The sequence below is a fragment of the Gymnoscopelus braueri genome, assembly GCF_963280865.1.
Source record: "Gymnoscopelus braueri genome assembly, chromosome: 22".
NCBI lineage: Eukaryota > Metazoa > Chordata > Actinopteri > Myctophiformes > Myctophidae > Gymnoscopelus > Gymnoscopelus braueri.
In genome coordinates this window covers 23,967,727-23,992,915 of record NC_137624.1, presented here as the reverse complement: position 1 = coordinate 23,992,915, position 25,189 = coordinate 23,967,727, and the positions used below count along the sequence as shown (strand labels likewise).

The 25,189-nt window shown below is 42.4% G+C and overlaps 2 protein-coding genes across 2 annotated transcripts; both read left to right on the top strand.

The window, feature by feature from the left end:
- Positions 1–1,698: 1,698 nt before the first annotated feature.
- arvcfa (ARVCF delta catenin family member a) lies at positions 1,699–23,595 on the top strand (the record flags this gene model as incomplete). Its single annotated transcript, XM_080420247.1, has 16 exons — positions 1,699–1,720; positions 2,123–2,256; positions 7,587–8,254; positions 9,922–10,400; positions 11,078–11,261; positions 11,746–11,863; positions 12,647–12,815; positions 13,210–13,227; positions 13,542–13,613; positions 16,662–16,789; positions 17,415–17,565; positions 17,845–18,037; positions 19,191–19,302; positions 20,589–20,673; positions 22,627–22,697; positions 23,484–23,595. The coding sequence occupies 16 exons, from the start codon at positions 1,699–1,701 to the stop codon at positions 23,574–23,576; spliced, it is 2,697 nt and encodes an 898-aa protein (XP_080276373.1). The 3' UTR covers positions 23,577–23,595.
- On the top strand, positions 4,438–6,159 carry LOC308078214 (chloride channel CLIC-like protein 1; the record flags this gene model as incomplete). Its single annotated transcript, XM_080419338.1, has 1 exon — positions 4,438–6,159. One exon carries the CDS (start codon positions 4,438–4,440, stop codon positions 6,157–6,159), a length of 1,722 nt encoding a protein of 573 aa, XP_080275464.1.
- Positions 23,596–25,189: the final 1,594 nt, after the last annotated feature.

Here is a 25,189-nt window from a genome sequence, read left to right as displayed (position 1 = left end):
ACAACAACAAGGCCGAAGTCTTAATACTGTAACAATTGGCCACCTTGATCAAATACATTATGTAGCACTAGAGAAAACTGACATAGATCAAACACACCAATCAACTGCTGAAACTGTTCAAGACAACAATGAAGATGAAGAAGACAGACAAGTATTTGAACAAACCAGTCAATTACGACCACTCCCATATGACACATTGCTTCAAGAAGAACATTCTTTAGATGCAAACACTACATATTCAGTCGCCCCTGCAGAACACCAAAAACCACGCACATTCTACCAACAGTACCTTGCAGTACAAATCACCCGTCCGTGCGTGTGTGTGTTCCTCTGAGAACACCTAACATTGGTCAGTTTTACGTGACATCACAATATGTAATATAAATATATAAATAGGAGGCTGAGATCACACAATGTAACTAACTCCCATTATGCAAACTAAAGAAGCAGCAAATGAGCATCTGAAACCTGATGAAGACGCAAAGGCGCAGAAGGCCAAGGTCTGCTGGCGGAGACTTGTGCTCCGAGGAGCACATTTTCTAGTTACACATGTTTCTATTGACATTTGAGTGTTCACTGTAGGGAGTGAAGCTCACCTCTGAGGATGTGACGGGCTGTCCGCATCACCCTCTGTAGTGCCTTGCGGTCGAGGGCATGTGCAGTTCCCATACCATTTAGTGCTGCTCGTAAGGATGCTCTCAATGGTGCTCTCAATGGTGCTGTTGAAAAATGACCCTGAATGTCTTCAGGCGCCAGAGGCAGTAGAGGCATTGCTGAGCCTTTTTCATCACTTGCATGGCGTATGGAGGGACGGTGGGACAGTGAACCTGAGATGATAGAATTCAATATATTAAAATATCGTACACAAAATATTTGCATTTACTTCCTAGCCCCGGACAGACAAACAGAAACACATGGGCAAAAACATAATATCCCACTTTGCCTTTCGCCTGCCGGAGACAATAAAAGGACAAACTAACAGCAGAACTTATTTAAGGTGTGACTCCTTCAAAACCACCATTCGAGACAGGGTGAAATACATTTGGAGAGCAGGGCAAAATTGCTAGGAGGTTCGGGTGTTACAAGAGACAGTGGGGTAATTCAATTTCTTATTGTGATGACTTTATTGGAAAATAAAGATAGAAACTCCTCACATATCTCTGTGGAGGTCTCAATCACATTGTGGGCATCTGTGTGGCCAATAATATCAAAGAGTACTTTGGTGTTATGCTGTTTTTGTATGAATACTCTCAGCTAAATACTTTGCTCAAGCATTTTTAATAGCTACATTTTGTTTTTTCATTGACATTACGAGTGTCCTTCCATTTTCGTTCTGCTTTATGATGAATAATGATTATAACAAATTATTTATCCATGGCTGAAAAGTATTTTTGGAGGTGCACCTCTTTAGAATGGGTGAACTACTTTTAAAACCATTTAGAATACAATTTGTGTCATTTGAAGAGCAAATCTTGAAACAAGAGGAGGCAAATTCTTGGCAGAACATGGTGGTAGAAGTAGAATAAAAATGCAAGAGCATTTTCTGACCTTCAAGTTTGTTTGAGAGTGATTGCCTACCAATGACATCATCGGTGTGGATTCCAAGCTAATGGAAAGTTGACATTCTGAAATAGAACACAACATTAATATTTGTTCTTGCTTAAGTAAAAAAAGTTAAAGCTTTAAATCATGCTCGAAATGACTACAGATGATGTCATTGGTAGGCAGGTTTCAGAACCGTCCGCAGCCCACCTATGAGACACAGAGCGAGTAGACAGAAATAGTACAAATGAGATAAGTGTTCCTTTAATTGAAATTAGATTGTTTTTTAGATTTATTCCATTTAATTGTCCTTAATTTCACCAAATTGTTATCTTATTTAATCTACTTTCATATAGCCGTATTGATCTTTATCATTTCAGTATACTGTATGTAAATGTGCTTATTTAGGTGTGTGTGTGTGTGTGTGTGTGTGTGTGTGTGTGTGTGTGTGTGTGTGTGTGTGTGTGTGTGTGTGTGTGTGTGTGTGTGTGTGTGTGCGTGCGTGTGCGTGCACGTGCGTGTGTGATTTAGGAGCATGGCTCGGAGGGGCCCTGCCCCTTGCCACTGCCTTTACCCCAAGATTCTAAAGAGACAGCTCAGGACCACCCATCCACCAATGAAGATCTGGACACGCCCACCTCCAACATCTCCATGGTGACCTCTGCCAATGACAGCTCAACAGAGACAGACACACCACAGCAGACAGACACAGAGGTTTGAGACTTTATCAGATTGAATGCATAGCTTGTACGCTCTTGGCATAATTCTTTTCTCTTGCTTCTGATTGGCTGAATGGCAGGAAGGGAACCCTCTCCCCTTTCTGCCAAAAAGGGGGCGGGTCAGGTTCAAATAACATTTTTAAGGTTTCCACCAGCAAGCTTGATAGCATGCTGCATTAGTTACTAGACTTTCAAGCCCAACTAGTCCGAATCTCACTGAGGACAATGTGCTTCCTGTCACTCTTGTAATGTTTTACAAGACTGACGAAGTAGGATCCCCCTAACCCCGCCCCTCCCCCTAATCTCTTTACCATGGTGTGTGTCTCGAAATTTATTTTAGGCAACTTACATTAAACACATTATAAAACACATTCAGATTCTATACACCCCTGGCCGTACGTACAACCTTCTGTTTTCAGCCCAAATGGAAACAGCAAATATTGGCTTATCTTATTATTATCTTATCTATTTCCTGATGCATGCACAACAGTGTCTGTGCTTTATGTCTAAAGAGATAACAGTAATGTATTTTGTAGGGCTTATTTCTTCTTGCCAGGATTTATGAGCCATTATATGCTTTTAATATCAAACATCCATTAAAGATAAATTGCTCTTCAACAGAATAGAGTACTAAGTACTAAGTCCCATCGGTAACAAGACGTTTTATTTATTTTTATTTTTACTTAAACTGATTGCCAGAGAGTGCCACGTGGGCAGAATGTGAAACATCATTATACTGTATTTCATACAACTGATTTAAATCACTTGGCTGTTGTTGTTTTTTTTATTTTTATGGAAATCACAACAACAAGCAATGCTGTGAAAGAGTTAATGTCAAAATATTTTTACTCAACCAGACCACTGAATTTAGTCCAATTTACTCTACTCTACTCAACAATAGCTGGACCTCAGCTTGTCTCATCAGGGTCCAATCTAAACTCATATTCAACTGAACTCATTATTCATAGGCAGGCGAAAACAATTAATTATTTACTGGTGGAGTACAAAGCCTTGAATATGATAGAATGAGGATGACAGATGATTTCTAGGACACATGAGTTCAGTGGCCTTTATGATTTAATGGAGGTTAAACATGTAGATAACAAAAGCATGTTTTCTCTCTCTAAGTAAACCAACAACTGTCTCGGATGGGTACTACAGCATTTGAGTTTAGTGCACGTATCTTGAGAACCGTCCGACCGACTTCAAAGTCGCTGCACGTGTCGCCGACGATTCAAGGGAGTTGAGAATCCTGGCGTCGTATGCCCATATATACGCATATATGGAGATCCAGGTGTGAAAAAACACAGATGCGACCGAGTTGCCCATACAGTATATGGTCATCGCATATATGGGACTGACCGACTTCAAAATTGCCGCATGCCGGACTTGAGGGAGTGCGGTGCCCGGCATCGAGACGTTCGTATAGGTGGTTGTAAAGAATCACTGATCCAACCGATATATATATATAATTATGCAATTGGGCATGCATACGGGCATATAATGTTGACATCAGGGCTCTCCATAAATGGCATAAAAGGGACATGGACAGACAGATACAGAGATCTCCATATATGGGCATAAAAGGGACACAGACAGACAGACAGACAAGTACAACAGGTACTCTGACAACAGGCACAATGGGTATTGCATAACCAGGCGGGGCATACATTCCCGACTTGCATAGTTCCAGAGTAGACATAGTCAGTGTTAAAAAGGCTTCCTAAGTATCCAGATGTGTTGATATTAGGTCGTCATGGTTACTCAATATGTTTGGGTGAGTTCAGGTTGTTATGGTTACCATTGTTGCTAGTCAGAATACTTGGAGACTAAGTATGACATCAAGGACTCCATATTTGGGTCTCGCCGACCTGCAATTCCATATGGACCTGTCTGACTCATCTATGTCTGACATCATGAACTCCATATTTGGGCATGGCTGACCTGCTGGACCTCCATACATGGACACGGTTGACTCATCGTGACATCACTGGGATGACAAGAGCATCCCCGCCAGAACTCCAAGCAGGAAGTTAGTGAGGTTTAGGACCCTGCAGGAGGTGTTTGTTGTTCAGTGATGCTCCTTGAAATGTGGCTTGCATAGTCAAACACCACACAAAAGGATCCCGGGTTGTCTGCAAACTACATAGCCAGCTAGCTGGTTAGCTTGGGAATAATGTCTCCCTGTGCCAGCATACAGCTCATTGTGCTGCTGGTATGCAGCCTGTCACTGCATGCTGCGATGGGACAACAGGACGACTGGATTGACCCATATGATATGATCAACTACGATCCCACCACCAAAACCATGAGAAAACCCATAGAGCCATCAAACTATCCGAGCGGGCTAATAAAAAGAAGAGAATACATTCAGGACTCCAATGAAGATGAGCTGCCAGTTTGTAACCACAAAGTGGAAGTGTTGCAAAGACAAGTTGAAGATCAGAAAAAGAAGATGGCATTTCTTCAAAAACAGCCCACATGCACGCCAGTGTTCAAACGATTTCTCACCAGGCTCCTGGTGGAAATAGACAGAATTGGTGTGCCCAGTGACCCTAGGAACATCTTTTATGACGCCAAAGTGAGACTGTCCCCGCAAGATGTGGTGGAGATTCAGAAGCTTCTAGAGGGTGAGGAGAGCTGGATAACAGGGGCGCTGGACGATGCTATCAGCCACATATTGGTTGATCTCAAACCGCATGACTACAAATCCTGGAAGTGGCATTTTGAGGACACCTTTGGTGTGGAGATAGACACTGTCTTGAGGGTATCCCTGTGTGTGCTGGTCATAGTCGCCACCATTTGCACTCAGCTGTGGTCGGGGGTCTCCTGGTTTGTCCAATTCAAGAGAATGTTTGCTATCTGCTTCTTTATCAGTATCATCTGGAACTGGTTCTACCTCTACAAGATTGCTTTTGCTGAGCACCAAAACAACATTGTGAAAATGGACAGTGTCAATGACAAATGCACTGGGATAAAGAAGATTGACTGGAGCGATAGCCTGCAGGAGTGGTTCAGAAGTACATGGACTCTTCAAGATGACCCCTGTAAGAAATACTATGAAGTTCTCATGGTCAACCCAATCCTGTTGGTACCCCCTACCAAGGCCATATCGGTCACCATCACCACCTTCATCACAGAGCCTCTGAAGCATGTTGGCCAGGGGATCAGTGAGTTTCTGAGGGCGCTCCTCAAGGACCTACCCGTGACACTGCAGATTCCTGTTCTCCTCACTGTTGTACTCTCCATCCTGGTGTTTCTGTATGGCGTTGTCCGGGCAGCCTTCAAGTATGGCATCACTGCACCACTGCGCCAACATCAAATGGATCCCCCTTCCCTGGCTGTGGAACAGTCCCAGCCCCCCCAGCTGAAAGATGTGGAACACTACAGGCTAGAGGTCGGGGATGCCCCTCAGCATAGCCCAAGACGGCACAGCAGACTGGACAGGGCCAATGTTCTCCATATGAGGACCAATAGAGTGAGGGAGGAGCTGCCCAAGGAGCTTGCAGATAATCTGCCCTTTAGCGAGGACGTGATGAATTTGGAGAAGATGGAGTGCCCTCCTGATGCAGAGCAGCCCGAGGGAGGTTCTTCAGTCACTGACTCTCAAACTGAGGAAGACTCCGATCAGGAGGAAACATGGGAGGAGGTGGCAGGAGCTAGCAATAGCAACGTATCGGATGACGTGCGAGTCAAGGAGCCTGATGCGAAAGCTAAGTCCTCCCCAGCTAAAGATAAACCAGTGGTGTCAAAATCTAACTCATCTAAAATCATAAATAAGCCAACCAGCAGACAGGATGAACCGGCAACAGGTAGTTGGCCCTCACGAGGGAATGATGCTCAGGTTCTGGGAGCCTCAGCTGAAGAGATCTATACAGATCTCGATAGATCTGTATAGATCTATAATAGAAACTGTAGATGTTCCTGTTCAAGAGACTGACACCAAATTCATACCAACGACTCTAGTGGTTTTCCTATAAGGGTCTTTTTGCTAAATTGGTGTGTACAAAACATCAGAAACATCTATGTCACCTTTGTGTATGCCTAGTTCAGACAACAGTGAGCTGCCTGCTGGTTTGTTGCACCATTGAACTTTCCTCAACTTTTTTCTCTCAGGGATGCTTTCTTAATCATGAAAGTATTGTATAATTTTAGAGACTTGTATAATTAAAGACTTCATTTATGGGTGTATTACAGTATCCATCTCGGTCGCGTGAATTCACATTATCACGGTCTGCAGAAGACACATGATAATGTGAATTCACGCACCGGGATGGTTTATCAGGCTAGTATTACAGTAGGCAAGTCAAGTTTATTTGTATAGAATATTTCAACAACAGGAAAACTCAATGTGCTTTACATAAAACGAGCAAAAGAAGCACATTTTGAATTCAAGTAAAAAGGACAAAAAAATGGTTAAAATAAAACAGAAAATAAGAGAATACAATTACAGTGAAGAAGAAATTATTATTAAAAATACCTATAAAAATACCTATAAAAGGCAGTGGCCCTTATATGAAACACCTATCCCTTATTACAGGAAACATCTCCTTAATAGGTAGGAAATACCTATTCAAGACACGAAGCTAAATTAACACAATGCAAAAGGACATTTGAATATATTTAAAAAGGTATGTCCCGGACGGTTGGCGTAACCCCCCCATCTCTCTTCCCATTTCCTGTCAGTCTACTGTTCCTATCAATAAAGGCAGAAAAAGCCCCCAAAAATATCTTTAAAATAAAAAATAAAAAGGTAGAAATAAAACGGAAAGATAAGAGAGTAAAGTTACAGTGCAAGCATTTTTTATAAGAGAAAGGTTTTTATGGCTTTAAGTAATTGTTTTCATATTAGAGGGGACAGGGATTAAATTATGAGACATGTAATTGTGTATACCATAAATTCTAATATGTGTCTGTGTGTCTATACTGTGATGATATTATATTTTTGCTGCAACTGCAAAATAAAGGATTTTTTAAATAGACTAAGACGTTTTTTGACTAATATTAAAGGAGCTCAGTCTAATACGGGCTACTGAAATGTTATACACAAATGCGGCGTGCGGGACAGTGTTATAACACGTGTGTCGTTTCTTCTCTGCCCCGGACTACTGTTGCCTTCCCATTCTTTCCACAATTGTTAGGGAGGTACAGTAGGGATCAATTCATAACCTACCTGTCTGTCTGTCTGTCTGTCTGTCTGTCTGTCTGTCTGTCTGTCTGTCTGTCTGTCTAGTACACAGCAATGGGATATGGACGCTTATGAGAAATGTTTTACATTCCAATTAACAGTTTTGCTGTGTACCTGTGATTTATTACTCATTCTAGGACTCCAAAGCAGTCGAGCAGGAGTGCGAGCAGGTAGAAACTCCAGACTCTGCTGGGCCGCTCAACCTCGAGATGTCTGACATGCCTGAAACACCTGAAACACCTGACACACCTGACACACCTGATTCACCTGATTCACCCGACGCACCTGACACACCTGACGCACCTGACATATGTCAGCCACCCTCTCAATTTGTTCCAGAAATCCCAGCCGAGCAGTCCACGTCTGCAGCAAACAGCCAAACCGCCGAGTCCCTTGCACCTACAATAACAACCACTGTCACTACACTCACTTGGCCAGTTGAGGCCCAGTCTGTGAACACCGAGGGCCAGAGCAGCCACTACAACGTTTCTGAGAGCTTTGCTGGCCTTGGAGGGGACACATGTGCAGGGTATGGAAGCCTGTCCCGAAGTGGTCTCCCTAGCTACTGGCCCTCAAGAAACTTCCAGCCTGGGAGTCACTTCACCCTGCCCCTTCCTCCCAGGGACAACTATGGTCCCATGGGCCTCAGCAGCCAGGCTGAAGGTGATGACCATGGGGAGCGAGGCATAGATGCCCAGGATGGCAAGACCGACCACCTGGCTGCCGGTTACGCAACACTGGGGGGCATCCACCAGTTCAGACCCATCACCACATTGGAGCTCCTCAGGGAACCGTCCCGCACCAGGTAATTACATACCCACACCCATGGTAAAACAGCCAATAGAGCAATAGCCATAATGTTCAATTTTTTACATTACTCAAAGATTAATTATCATATAGACAGATATTTGTCTTATATCTGTAACCCATTAAGACCTGGGGACGATTGAACAAATGCCTTCTAAATCAGTAGTTCTCACACTTTCAAGATTTTTCAAACATTTTCAAAAATAGCAGATGTACAAGCTCGCAGCGTGGCACCAAGTGACGTGCTGTGAGCTTGTATATCTGCTATATTTGAATAGCTAACACTAAAATCTAAAATGACAATACAATGGCCATGTTAACTTCTCTGTGGTAGGTGTTTTGGTCAAGCATTTGATTCTCATTAAAGCAGTTAAGGACATTCAATTTGTGTCACTGTCACTGAAATATTAATAGGCTCTCCCTATAATGGGGTTACCTTTAACAAAGGCTAATGGTTTGCACTTTACAGACCATTGATTTTTGATGTGTGTAGGAAGCTGTCTGAGCACTGGAGGCATCATCTGTGCAGAAATGTTCAGTCCTTACAATCACCATCCTCACAGTCATGCATTGAGATTAGAGATGAGAAGGCTGTGAGGAAATATTTCTTTCAATTAGTCATACATTTTTATTTGCATAGTCAGATTTATACGGTATAATACAGTTACAGAATAAAAACTCTGTACAGTTTATCACCTCCAACGAATTACAATACATTAAAACAAGGAGGGAATGATTTGAAATTAAAACAGCTCTAAAGAAGAAAGTGAAATTACAGGACATGGGAGCATGGTAGTATATGTGTTTGTTGTGTATTCGTGTGTGCATATGTGTGTATGCATGCATGTGCACGGGTAAGCATGTGTGTCAGTGTGTGAATTGTTAAAAAGAAAAAAGAAAAAATCTCCTGAATCAATTTTCTTCAGTAGCAATTAAGTCATCCAAATAACATACACATTAATATTCTATCAACATTTTGCCGCACAGGACCCGCAGTGATAATTATAAATATTATGATTACTTTATACTCCACTGTATGGCGGTGTCGCGCGCCAGAAATAGCCGACATAAAGTGTCACGGATGCAACATGCTTTGAGCTTTTAGATAGGCTATTTACGAAGCGGGACACCATCATACGACGAAGTATGTATCAGGCTTATGCTCCATAGCTGTACTGTGGCCCAACACTAGAGATGTCTGTTGGGCCAACAGACATCTTTAGTTTGTCCCATGCAGCCAGCCTAGTGGGCAGGAGAGACAGATGGGCTGAAGTTTAGGAGCAGGTGCCATCAATCAAAGGTGGCAGCCTGCCGCAAAGTCGATAAATAAGGAGGTTTCACTTGTTACTGCATGCCAGACGCTCTTTCCTCAACCCATATACAGTAAAGTGACAAGACTGTTCACAAAGGATATTGCCCACTTTGGGATACAGTTTCATTCACTGGGCCTGCGTCTTTAATTGAGATATTTAATTTAAAGTCTTAAATGACTAACATCGCATACATTAAATGATACTGCTACTTGCTTGAACAGAGGGTTTGTGCTAATGTCGACATTAATCTCCCTTGACTCCACCCTCACGCACACACACACACATTTACCCACATTTTCTCTCTCTTCACTGTCTGTCTCTCTGACACACACTTCTCTCTCTGTTTCTGCAGAGGTGGCTATGAAGACGGCATCATGCCCCAGGTGGATGCCAATGCAAACCCGTTCTACCAGACCGTGTCCCGGGCCCAGACCCTACAGTTCCCCCACAAACGCAGCAGCATGGTCAGCCTGGACAGTATGCGCAGAGACCCCCGGTGGCGAGACCCCAATCTGCGGGAGGTGATATCTATGCTCAGCCACCCCATGGACCCGGTCAAGTCCAACGCAGCCGCCTACCTGCAGCACCTGTGTTACGAGAACGATCGCATCAAACAGGAGGTCAGGCAGCTGATGGGGGTGCCAATACTGGTGGAGTTGCTGGACCACCCCAAGCCCGAGGTCCACCGCAAGGCCTGCGGTGCCTTACGCAACATCTCGTACGGCAAAGACCACAACAACAAAGTGGCCATCAAGGTCTGTGAAGGCATCCCGGCCTTGGTGCGACTGCTTAGGAAGTCCAGCAGCATGGAGGTCAGAGAGTTGGTCACAGGTACGGATGTCGTTTGCTGTGTTCCTATCCACACACACACATACACATGCACATTTTGTTCTACAGATATCGTTGCTGTTGTGGTTAGTATAATTATTGTTCGCTTGTTGTCACTGTAAATGAGGGTCACCACAGTGCCCCTGGAGCATTATTATTATTGAATTGTTTTTATTGATTTTTCAACACCAACAATACATACATACATACATACATACATACATCACAAGACGGAACATAACCATACATTAACAATAAGTAAATAGACAGTAATACAAATATTCAAAAATAAAACCCAAAAATAAAACTAAAAACACGTCGTTCTCATACAGATTGTCACTTGCCATACAAGAGTTGTCGAATTATTAATTCACCGTCCTATACCTAAGTGTCCCCAGCCGGGAATTTTTGATCAAAATAATCCAAAAATGGCTGCCAAACCTTGTAAAATTTCTGGACAGAACCCCTGGTAGAATATTTAAGCTTCTCAAGTTTTAGATGTGAGCCATCACATCCCCGACCCAGCGTCGATGCGATGGAGGAATGGCTGATTTCCAATTGAACAAGATAAGGCGTCGAGCCAATAAAGAGGAGAAGGCCATAGCATCAGACTGAGCGACAGATACTGTCACTTCACCAGGGACCGCCCCTGGAGCATTAAAAAAGACATTTCTTTACAGGGACACTGTGGAATCTTTCTTCTCACGAGCCTCTGAAAATGAGTGTCATCAACCATGGTCTTCAGACACTGACTGATGAAGTGGTCATACCACAGTCAGGCTGGAGGAGAGATCCTACTGAACACTGTAGACTCCAGGACACTGAGTGGACCACTGTCTTTAAGAACACTTCTGGATGTCTGAGGTAACCAAGAAACACAACACAATAGAACTGCAAAGTCTGTCTTTTTTAGTGTCAGATTGTATTAAAACCCTCTTTCATCAGCAAGCCTTCCTCTAAGCTTTATGTTTTATAGTGGCTTGTTTTAATTCTCTTTATACATAATTTAATTTTACTATTATAGTATTTTATTCTGTGTTTTACTTAGTTTCATGTCAAAACTCTTTAACTTTTTACCCACAAGCCTTCTTTTAAACCTTTAGAGCCCCCCTTCATTTCTCCCCTTTTATTCTTGACATATTTCTTATTCTTTCTATCATATTTTTCTTCGAATTATTTTGTCTTTTTACTTGTGAAGTGCCTCAAGATATGTCTCAACAGATAATGATAATTGTAATAATAATAATTATCATTATCAATATCATTATCATTATTATCATTATCTATTAATACATTAATAATACATCTTCCTGTTCTCTCAGCTTGCTAACAGAACTCGTTTCCCCAGGAATGTGAGCTCAGATGGGGCAGAAGCTCGACAGAGGCTGAGGCAGTGTGAGGGTCTGGTGGATGCTCTCCTTCATGCTCTTCACTCAGCTGTGATCAACAAGGAGACTGACAACAAGGTTACTGAGGCACAAACACACTATATTCATCTTTATCTAATCCATTAAGACCCGAGGCCGATTCTACAAATGCCTTCTAAATCAGCAGTTCTCACATTTTCAAGATTTTTCAAAAATGTTCAATAATTGATTTTAGCCATTGATGAGATGTCATGATGTGGGAGCACGATATTTAATTTATGTTGGCACAGAAAGGCAGGAGAAAAGAAATCCTGGAAATTGAAGCTATTAAGGCAATACAATAGATATCATCTGACTTGGCACCCAAAAAGAAAAAAGACACCCCTTTTCCTTTTGAGAAGCATTCCAATTCTAAAATGCATTATCCAGTGATGTATAGGTATACTGTACGCACTCAGCATAAATATTACATTGCATGATTGATTGATAGGTCGTTGTAATACATATCCCATAACCAAAGTGAGTACACGCATCAGATTCAAACCTGCAAGTCTACTGTCTAGTAGTTCATCTGATATACCTTCTTACCTTTAAAAAAAAATCTGTCACAATATTTGTTTACATTGGTGTATTTGTTTCATAGTTATTGTCAATGAACACTGCTGAAACCCATTAGCCGAGTTGCTTTCAGTTCATATGTCTATGCATCTATATGGAGCATATTGCTTGCATAAAACACAATTTGGTCTGTCTGTCAACAGTTTTGTTTGACTTTCTGTGATTATCATTAAGTGAATTAGGATGTGCCTGTATCCTGTACTTATGAAACCTTCTGTGGTCTTGATTTAATCAAAATGTGATGTCATTCTTAATGTCTTTCAGTCAGTAGAGAACTGTGTGTGCATCCTGCGAAATCTATCCTATCATGTTCACAAAGAAATACCAGGGGCAGAGCGATTTCAAGAGCCCTTCTCCAATCATTTGCCAAAGTCAGGAGGGCATCAGAAAAAAAAGAACGAGGCCGACTGTTTTGGAGGGAAACGAACCAAAGGTGGGTAGAACATGATAATGATAAGTGAATGAGTTAATTTACTTTCCACATTAGCATCTTATCTGTTCAATAACGATTGCTAAACCACATGCTTTAGTGTGCCGGTCTGGCCAATTACAAAATGTAGCTCCGAGCCTGATATACGTGACAACGCATGCTTATGCAACAACAGTCATCCACATTATACTCTGTCACGTGCCAAAAATAGCCGATCTACAAGCTCACAACATGTTGTGAGCTTGTAGATCAGCTACTTTCTGTGCACAACACCACCGTATGAGGAAGCATAAATCAGGCTTACAATTTGTTTATCCATGAGGAGATACTGTATGCTATATGCTGCAGCAGCACAATCTAACCTTTAACTTTTGTTTGTGCTTTCACTATTCATCAGAGGATTGGTTCAGTCAAGGTCAGTCTGCTTATTGGTTCCAAATACACATTGTCTTCACAGTTTTTACATTTGTTTGCATTGTATCGAATATACAGAGACATACAGTATTCATGTATATTCATGTATTATTGTGAACATTGGTGTGTGTGTGTGTGTGTGTGTGTGTGTGTGTGTGTGTGTGTGTGTGTGTGTGTGTGTGTGTGTGTGTGTGCGTGTGCGTGTCTGCGCGCGTGCGTGTGTGTGTGTGTCTGTGTTTGCGCGTGTGTGCATGCATGTGTGTCTGTGCATGTGTGCACATGCTTCTGCTTGTGACTTGTGACTGTACTGTACAGGTTGGAAAAATGGATTTATGGACAGAAAATATGGTACATTGGATTTACCAAAGCGTACAGAACCAATGAAAGGTAATGAAAACTTGATTAGTTCATTTGACTTAAAATATGCCATTAAAAGAATCTTGAACCCAAATTTTCATGTGCTGTGCACAGCTTTTTCCAAAGGGGGCCATATTTGAAAATATGACCATTTTTTAAAGCCTGACAGCCAATCAGCCCGATTACCTTAATTGCTGCACCAGAGCACCACCATGTGGCTCTCTGCTTACAGCCGATGGCAAACCGCACTCCACAGTGCTATTAAATTTTCTATAGCAAATGTTGCAATGAAAATGGCAAAAAAAAGTGCCTATTTAATTTAAACCAGCTGTCAGTACATATTTTCCTTGAGGAGTGTTGCATTATTGAAAGAGATTGGCCCAGCGTGTCAACAACTAGTAACATTTTCTTCTCTATAATCCGTCATGGCCTGAAGCAGAAATGTTGTATTTTGTTGACTGCCACAGTAATTTTCACAGTGAAAAGTGGAAAGTGGTACAATATGGCTGTACAATGTGTGAAGGTGAGTTGCAGTGACAAACAATCTTCTAATCGGTTGAATTATGCTGTCAGAACAGAATAAAAAGCAGAGGCATCCTTTCTCATTCCACTTAACCTCTTTGAACTTGACATCCATATCTTGGGCATGTCACTATGGGCCAAAACAATAAAATAATGTATAGGCAAACAAAACGCATACTGTAGATGCATCCACATTTATTTCAGTGCAAAACTGAGGAATACCAGGATTGAGAATGTGTGGCTATAAATGAAAAGGGGTAGACAGGTAGAATGATTCATTCAGTCTATTTAAATGTGAGCAGGTGTGTTGGAGTGGGAACAGGTGCAAAAGGGTCAGATGAACAGGCTCATGGGAACTGGAGTTCTGGCCTATCTTTTCCACTGTACTGTAGGTCATTGTATTTGACCCTTTAGTACAGAAGTGAATTCTATTCATCTTAGCACACCATCCTCTGGTGGACAGATTTGACAGAAAGACATACAGTACAGTATACAAACAGCCTCATTATCTCTGCCAGAGCGCAAAGGCCAGGCGGAGATTATGTTTTCGCCCCTGTCCGTTTGTGAGTGTGTGAATGTGTGCGTGAGTCCAGAACTAATCTTGCAAACCGCTTGACCAATCAGCAAACTTTTTGTGCAGGATTTCAGTACACCAAGGAAGACACTCCCCGAATATTTTTCGAATCCGTGAATGACACATATTTTTGTGCATGCATTACCCCCACCTACCATCCCTCCGGAGTACTCAGGATAGACACACACACACACACAAATCGACCAGCACAATGAGATTAACTAAATCGACCAACACAATGCAATAACTATGATGCTCGCACGCGTTCATGCACCCCCCCACACCCCCCCACACAAACAAATACATTGTGACACACAAGTATGTGTGCATCACGCGGCCCACAACACAAATACGCCAGACCCATATCTGTTGGGTGAAGTACAGCAATGTGAAAACAGAAACTAGATTTATGAGCTGTTGTGACAGGAAAAGGACATCCAATGGAATACAACCACTATTCTGACTGTCAATCATCTGTTGTTTATATACTGTATATTTTCCAACGGCTAAAGCTCAATGTTTTGGTTTGTATTTGTAACTTTGTAACTTGATTGCAAAGTTGCCATGTTACACAGCTCTGGTTACATATTTCTTTATAGTACGGCTATATTTCCTATTATTTGTTTGCTTTTATCTCACACTCTCTTTGGCAATAGGTTTCCCACATGCATTTGTACACATACTAATACTTCCTATGCCAATAAAGCCCCTTTGCCTTCACATTGAATTGAACTGAGAGAGAGAGAGAGAGAGAGAGAGAGAGAGAGAGAGAGAGAGAGAGAGAGAGAGAGAGAGAGAGAGAGAGAGAGAGAGAGAGAGAGAATCTCACCGAAAGTGACATTTGTAGCCTACTGAAATAGAATGCCCTGGTATACTAGTAGATGCTGCCCATTCCAACAAGAAATACAAGTGGAGCGCACCTTTCTAGTTACTAATAAACTCTCTTGAGGGAATGAAGCAGAAAACCATTCAGAGCAAATTGTGCCATACTGTATGCCGGGTGTCTGACAAGTGCATATACACATAAAAGCAGTTATAGTGACAGACTCTATGTTTTGTGTTCATTGACAAATGCTTGACGCGATTGAATGCAAAGCTCCTTATTCCTAGTGGCTGATCTAAAAGGAGAAGCATCGCGCAAACAAAAAGGGTATTAAAAAGACGGCTGGAGATGCTCTAATATCCGGCTATCCGGCCAGGTGTTATTCCAAATTCTGCACGCCTGCTGGGCAAAGCACGCACCTCACGGTTGTTGTGCCAGTGCCAGGCCGACTGAGAGGGACCTCAATCGGTTTTAGAACCACCTCAAACAGACTGTCAACTGTCTGCAGCACTTCTATCCGCCTCTGAGCTCTTATCTCAGGTAGTCTGCGCCTGCGGATCCGACTCTAGGTTAGGAGGGTCACACGTGACTCATCATAATCCATTCACTACATCCCATAGCCTGAAGGGACGATTGATCTCCAATGGGCTATGGTTGTTATTAGGCCAACCGAGGATAGACTACATCCCACAACCTGGAGGGACGATTAATCAGGTTAGTCAGTCATACAGTCAGTCAGTCAGTCAGTCAGTCAGTCAGTCAGTCAGTCAGCCAGCGACTTGAGTCTATTAGGCTTGGCTGCTGGTCCAGCCAAAAACATAATATAATTTGCAGTGCATCCATCAAGTATAACAGGCAGAACAGTGTTGATCTGGGGGTACATATCTTTTGTCAATCTGGTGTGGGAGTATTCTGAGTATTCTAACAATATGTTAAGATGATTTTAGCTTATTTCACGACCCTCTCTCCCTCTCCCTCTCCTCACACTCTATCACACACACACACACACACACACACACACACACACACACACACACACACACACACACACACACACACACACACACACACACACACACACACACACACACACACACACACACACACACACACACACACACACACACACACACACACACCCCCTTCTTTGTCTTTAAAGGACTGGAGCTACTGTACCAACCAGAGGTGGTGAGGCTGTACCTTTCTCTCCTCACTCGCAGTCAGAACCACAACACCCTGGAAGCAGCTGCTGGGGCTCTGCAGAACCTCGCTGCAGGACACTGGGCTGTGAGTGAGATGTAACAGATGCTACACTGCTGTGTGTGTGTGTGTGTGTGTGTGTGTGTGTGTGTGTGTGTGTGTGTGTGTGTGTGTGTGTGTGTGTGTGTGTGTGTGTGTGTGTGTGTGTGTGTGTGTGTGTGTGTGCGTGCGTGCGTGCGTGCGTGCGTGCGTGCGTGCGTGCGTGCGTGCGTGCGTGCGTGCGTGCGTGCGTGCGTGCGTGCGTGCGTGCGTGCGTGCGTGCGTGCGTGCGTGCGTGCGTGCGTGCGTGCGTGCGTTATTTTGACTGATGCAAGGTCGCATTTTATTTGTTGCATGTATTAATGCTTATTTTGCACAGTATGGTAATTGAGTTTGTCCCTTTTGTAAACCATCATGTTAAGCCTGATTAACCACCTTGAACCCTAACATCCCTATTCTTTGGGAAACATTTGCTGAAAATACAAGCTCACAACAGGGCGCGGTCGTTGTGAGCTTGTAGATGGGCTATTTTCCGGCGAGGAAATTTGGTGTAGAGGGAAATACTAGAGAATCTACTATAGAGCCCTGGGGGACTGTTTTGTGTCATACTTTGTTGTAGGACACCTTCATATGAGTATAAATTGACAATCTTTTTCTATGTTTCGGCTCATAGTGGTCCAGCTTTATCCGCGCAACAGTAAGAAAGGAGAAAGGTCTTCCTGTCTTGGTGGAGTTGCTGCGTTCCGATGCTGACAAAGTGGTGCGGGCTGTGGCTATTGCACTTCGCAACTTGGCCATAGATCGACGGAATAAAGACTTAATAGGTATGGGGATGTAGCTCTTTCCTATTTAACATCCATACACATACACGGCCGCCTGCACGCGCGCGCGCGGACACACAGACACACACACACGCGCACACACACACACACACACACACACTCACACACACACACACACACACACACACACACACACACACACACACACACACACACACACACACACACACACACACACACACACACACACACACACACACACACACACACACACACACACACACACACACACTTTATAATGTTGTTTTTGTCTCATTATAGGGAGCTATGCTATGAGGGACCTGGTCAATAACCTGCCATGTGGCCAGCAACACCCAGCAAAGAATCTTGAGTCAGATACAGTGGTGTCTATTTTGAACACAATCCATGAGATAATTTCTGATAGCCCAGAGAACGCACGAGCTCTCATACAGGGCCACACTGTTCAGAAATTGGTAGCCATCAACAAGACAAGGTTTGTGTCTTCCAACTTGAAGAGATTCAAAACCAATCATTTTAAAGGTGAACAATGGAACTTTCCAATTTTACAAACATGGTTTTGTTTACATCCAAATTTCACTGAATTAGGCTACCTCTGACAATATAATTGGGGTGTGTGTTATGTGGTATGGTCACCCCGTTCGATTTGACTGTCCGTCAGAAAGCTGTCTCAAAACGTTATGATCGGCTTGGAATGAATCTTTTTTGGAAAGTTTGGAAGGAAGAACTATTTGCACCGACTGGTCTTCATTGACTGGGAGTGTTGGCCTTTCCATTTATCTTTCCGGTATTTTTTGTGACTGGCGGAGAAAGACAAAAGACACCCACTGTCCTACTGGCTCTTCGCTGTCTGTATTCATCGTCCCCCTACTCAGCTTGTCTGATGTAGACAGGGGCAGTTGCAGCCCAGCTGGTAACACAGAGGGCTGTCACGCTCATGAAATCTTGGATGAATACATTTGTCATACAAATAATTGCGATTAACGATTGATTTTTGTTTTAGGCATTGAACATTGGAAAATCATTATAACATAACAATTACAAGAACAAATGACTGACAATGACCAATGCCAATAATCAAAATGAATAATGTACTATGGCCAAACAGGACATATATCATTGTATCTACAAGCTTATCTACAAATGTATCTAGAAGCTAGGGAGTGTGGACAATTCTATTCTATCTACAAGCTTATCTACAAGCTCACAACGCGTCGATGCGACAAGTTGTGAGCTTGTAGATCTGATATTTCTGTTCATTTTGAATATGCATGAATGACCATTTTTCAACAGATGAATTTATACAGATGAACTGAAACGATTCTGACGATTATCTTAAACAATTGCGAGCAGGCGATTATGTAATAATTGTGACAGACCTTCTAACACGTAGTATGAGCTCTACGCATTGTGCATCCGGATGGGGTCCTTGATCAAGGGCACCAACTGCCCCTGGATACGACGCGGGATTAGTCCATGCAGTTTTGATTTCCTCAGTAGCGCCATAGTGGCCAAACATTCCATTGTTCACCTCTAATAGATCATTGGAGACATTCTTGTTTCAAATGTATTAATATTATTATTATCATTGTTTTCTGATCTCATATGTATACGTCTACTTTTTCTAGCCAATCTGTGCGTGAGACCAAGGCAGCATCCCATGTGCTTCAGACAATATGGGCCTACAAGGACCTGAGGAGTAGTCTTTGTAAGGCAGGTTGGAACAAGAGCCACTTCAAAGTAAGTCCAAATCTATTCACATTTATTCCAAGATCTTTTGAAAATAGCAGATCTACAAGCTTAGATAGGCTATTTTCAAATACCCGATGTATAACCTATATATTAAAATTGGCTAATGGGAGGGCCGGCTGGCACTACGACCGACTTCAAACTCGGCGAGGGAGTGTGGTACCCACCATCGAGTCGTTCGGATAGGCTGTTCGGAGCCGCCGATCCAACCGATAAGCCCATATCCTGTATGGGCATATACTGATGACATCAGGGATCTCCATATACAGGCATACAAGGGTCAAACACTAACAGATACAGAGATCTCCATATATGGGCATAAAAGGGACACAGATAGACAGACAGATACAGAGATCTCCATGAATGGGCACAAAAGGGACACAGACAGGGTCTCCATATATGGGCATAAAAAGGACAAGGATACAGAGATCTTCATATCGTTATGGGCATAAGGGACACAGGTAGACAGACAGATACAGAGATCTCCATATATGGGCATAAAAGGGACACAGACAGACGGGTACAACGTGTACTCTGACAAGGCCCCCGTCACTGACATTAATCTCTCAAGAACAGATTCTGCTCTGCGTTTGAATCTGTCGGGGGGGTTCGTCATATCGCGTACGCACTGGCCTACAAGTGGCCGTGCCTTCAGATCAGGAAGCAGGCCGCGCTTTACCCAATCAAATGTAGTGGGCGGGATTTACGATCCTTCCCCGCTCGAAACAAACCGAAACTCATTTAACAATAGCGTCCGCGGAGCAGACAAAACCACGGAAAGATATTCACATTTTAACTTGGCTCTTTCATCATAGAAACAAGTGGGCTTATAACCAAAACGATCCATGTTCTCTGGGAGAAGTGGTGTTAGTATTCCGTGTAGAAATATTGTTAGTGGGAATGAAAACATAGTCGCACCACCGGAAGTGATGCGCTGAAGGCAGACCAAAACCCCGGTTTCCTTGCGCACGGGTGCTACGTCAACTTCCTCCCAGAGCCAACTGAGATAGTCAAAAACAGCAGAGGGCGCTGTTTTTCCTTTTCATTTGGCGCTGGGTTCCCATATTGCTATGACATATGTGCAACATAGGGCCGCCCGAACTCTAGAAGGGTTAAAGTGGTTAAATTGAAAAAAAAATGTCATGCTATATTAACAAAGTTTACTGGGGACCCCCTGGAACCCCCCCAATGACTCCTGGGGGTCCCCAGACCCCACTTTGAGAAGAACCACAAACACCAAGTATAATGTTAAAGTTGTTTATGATGTAACCCCACAGCCAACTACAGGAGCAACTAAAAAATCAAAGAGTGGTAAACAAGGCAATGATGACATCACCCTGCCTCTCATGGAGAAAAACCAAGGTAAACAAATTACAGCACTGAAATATTCATCATGTTGTGACAAAGCAGTGGACTCAATTGAGTCTTGAATCACAGACCAACTATAAACCATTGTTGTTGTGGATTTAAGGTTATGCTGCCACACAAACCACCAGGATTTATATTATTATTCTTTTATTATATTATTATTAAAGGAAAGAGTTGCAATCTATTATCCAGTTTATTTATTCATAGAATGTTAGAATGATGTGAATGTTACTATGATGACTAGAGATACAGTAAGGGGAAATAAACTTCTAACAAGTATCAAGGTTAGTGGACACACATGCCCTGTAATCTCTCAGGGGTGGGAGTGCATCCCGCATGGAATCATAATCCAACATGGAATCATAATCCCACATGGAACCATAATCCCACATGGAACCATCATCCCACATGGAACCATCATCCCACATGGAACCATAATCCCACATGAACCATACTCCCACATGGAACCATAATCTCAAATGGAATCAATGGAACTATACTCCCAACACTGGCATGGAACCATACTCCTACATGGAACCATACTCCCACATGACATGGAACCATACTCCTACATGACATGGAACCATACTCCCACATGACATGGAACCATACTCCCACATGACATGGAACCATACTCCCACATGACATGGAACCATACTCCCACATGACATGGAACCATACTCCCACATGACATGGAACCATACTCCCACATGACATGGAACCATACTCCCACATGACTTGGAACCATACTTCCACATGGAACCATACTCCCACATGGAACCATACTCCTACATGGAACCATACTCCCACATGACATGGAACCATACTCCCACATGACATGGAACCATACTCCCACATGACATGGAACCATACTCCCACATGGAACCATACTCCCACATGACTTGGAACCATACTTCCACATGGAACCATACTCCCATATGGAACCATACTCCCACATGACTTGGAACCATACTTCCACATGGAACCATACTCCCACATGACATGGAACTATACTTCCACATGGAACCATACTCCCCACATGACATGGAACCATACTTCCACATGGAACCATACTTTCACATGGAATCATACTCCCACATGGAACAATCAAAGTGAATCATCCAGCCGTGGTCTGTGCCTCTGCGCTGAGTTTTAAAGAGTGAAATGTTTCATATCCACCAATTTTTTGGAGAAAGGAAAACAGTATGAATGATGTATGAACTTTGGGGCGAGCATGACAGCGCTCTATTTTGCGTTAAAAAGAATGTTGCATTGCCCTTTAGCTCTCTTGGATTTCACTTTGAGTGAGTAGCTGCCACTTCAGGCAAAGTTTGCTGTTTATGGTTAAGCATGAATTTTGTACCAGGTTGAGATATTCATCTCCAAAGAAAAACAAACTAGAAAGGTGTGCTCAGTAGAGCACAAATCTCTGCCCTACAGTATCTCTCTCTATTTTCTGTCTGTCTGGAGCATGTGATGACAATGTGTTGGGGTTGTGTGCCACTATGAAACGGCATTGCTATCGTCACTGTCGGGTGTAAATGTTGAATGTCCAAAACTGTTACTTTTCAGGAAATGGAAAAAATAACCTATGTTCCAATGGATCCAATGTATAGTTATTATTTAGTCACGAGTCCTTGTTAATTATTTACATTGGATGATATTCATAAACCTACAGACAGACTTAACCACTTTCAACTTGGTGTCCCTATTTTGGGCATGTCATTATAGTCATTTAAAAAAAAAGAAATCAAAAATAGCCAATCAACAAGCTCAAAAAACGCATTGTGAACTTGTAGATCATCTATTTTTGCTCATTTTGCATGATGCTGTTATACAATGAAGTATACAATAGGGTATTCATTTATGAAAACATTTCTATGTCTTGTATTGTCTGAGTTTCTGCTCAGTGATTGCACTCTTTGTTAATATTTTCTAATTTCCCAGATGGCTACTCCACCTTAGAACAACAGAGTGGGGATGGAAAAGGGCACATGATGGAGAGAGAACCTATCCAGGTAATCTTCAGATTTTTAATATACTTTTCTTTTTTTATTACGGTGGCTGACTGTATTTGAAAAACCTGTTTCAATCGTAACAATAATAAAATTGGCTTTAAAGTTTCGACCTGCATGATTAGTAGCTCAAGAAGTTATCACACAAATTGTCGCTGTCGGTCCAAACCTATTACGAGCGGTAACTTAGCAAACGCCCCCTTGGCCTCGGAGCCACGTCTATAACCACGCCCGCTTCTGTGGCGAGCGGGGCACTGCCTCACAACCTTAAATATCGCCTGAAACCCTGAAATGCCAGGTAACTCCGTGGCATGCAACGAAAAGCAATAGACTTCCAGTCTGAAGTGGACTTGAGCCACGAGAGGCACCGCCGCAGGCGAGCGAGTTGCCGTGCAGAACGTTGCAAAGTCCACTTCAGCCGACTCAGCACCGTTGGAGTTACGTCCCGATAGGGACAGAATCGTAAATTACCCCCCCCCCCCCCCCCCAGACAGACTTAACCACTTTCAACCTGGGGTACCTGTTTGGGGCATGTGATGTCATTGGCAGAACAATAAAAACAGCAAGAATAGCAGATCTACATTGCTATATAGATGTAGATGTGTGCTTGCAGATATGCTATTTTCTTCTACTTTTGCTGGACATTGTCATACGATGTATAGTATAAAATGGGACATTGATTTATGAAAAAAACATAAAAAGATTACATATCAAATCAGAGATAAAAAGGTTTCTGCCCGACAGCGACAAAATGGAACGCTTCCCTGTTTTTGTGTGTTATTTATCCAGGCTATCCCTGAGAGAAAGCACTTCATCAGAGCTGGGAGGCCTGCAGTGGGCTTGGTGGAAAGCAAACCTCCACCACTTGACTCCTGGGTCTAACGTTGACAGCAGGGTCAGGCAAGATCACATCCACATTCCACTGTTGGTGTATGAATTTCAGGCATTTCACCACTGTTGCACATGATGAGGGGAAATGCTTTTGTCTCAAATTGCTCTGTTTTGTTTGCAGGAAATATCGCTATCGAACATGAATGTGAAGATTATCTGGGGGTAATTTGAATAGATATTAACCAAGATGGTGATATTCTTCTGAAAATCATAATGAATCATGTAGGACTGTCACTGGCCCTATTTACATCTTAAATATATTAAAGTAGTATACAGTATGCTAACTGAAAACAATGTAATGTATGTAAATTTTTTAGACCTACATAAGAATGAGTGGATTTATATAATACATACTTTCTTAAACTATGAGTTTGTGTCCTTGTGATGAATGCTGACCTAAGTCTTGGGCTGAAGAAATGTAAGATAACTTGGAATCAAAGATATTAAAAATCATTCTCCAATGGAGATGTAGACTTATAGCCTACTCATCATACACATCCAGGCTAATTGGAATTGACAATTTTCTTGACAATTTACCTTATTAGATTGCAATGTTTTCTTTTCAGCAGGTGGCTTGGTTTTGTTTTATGAATAAATTGAGGCAGATGGCATTGTAAATGTGTAATAAAAGATTGTTATTATTCTAAATGAAGGTATTTATATTGTAATATTTATTGTAATACTCATGTTATTTATTAACAGCTGTGAATGTTATTACCTTGTAAGCAAAAAGCAGTGTATTAGCTAACATCGTTAGGCTATCCTACATTCAGTAGTGCCATAATTGCCACAGTTTTGCTTTGCAGTGGTCCTCTTTTTGCATTGCGATATTGAATGGAAAATGGAAATAAATGAAATCCATAGTTTCTAATTCTTGTTTTGTTTTATCTTTCATGACCCCCCCCCCTCCACACACACACACACACACACTTTCAGTTGTTATGCCAATCCCTAATTTTCCCTACACATGTGTAATCCCTGACACTGCTAAACTCACTAGTTGGTGATATGGGAGGGCTGTAATATACTGGCCATTTCAAGACAAGCTGTAGATATTAAGACTACTCTGACCTCTTGTGGAGCTCCCGTGGTATGAGTCCAAACATATTGACAATGACCGCTATAAATGTGTACAAGTACATAGACATGTAATATTACAATGTTTCCAATGCATTTCATATAATCAAATCAACATTGTTTTTATTATTTCTTGGCCCCATAGTTATATTTTAAATTTTTACGCACATTTTCCTGGCTAAATACCTTCAGTAGGGAATTTAGAAATTAAGAGTTATTTTCACTTGTGGCATGTCACTGTACCCCATCAAAGGAACATATGAAAGAAGACAGAAGATGAGGAGAAGTTGTGGGTAGCCATAGTGTACTGTAAGTCTCTGGAAAAGAGAGAGAGGTGGGCCGAGCAGGGCCTTAGTGAGATCTCCCAACATGTCAGCACAGCACATTGGACAACACAGCCCTGCCCTCTGCACCCAATCACAAGATCAACAAGGACAAAGCTGTTTTCTCTCTGCCCCCAAACGCCAACCTGTTGTCCCTCAAGGAAAGAATCTACCCTGGATAGGGTGGAACGATTTGCATGTGTC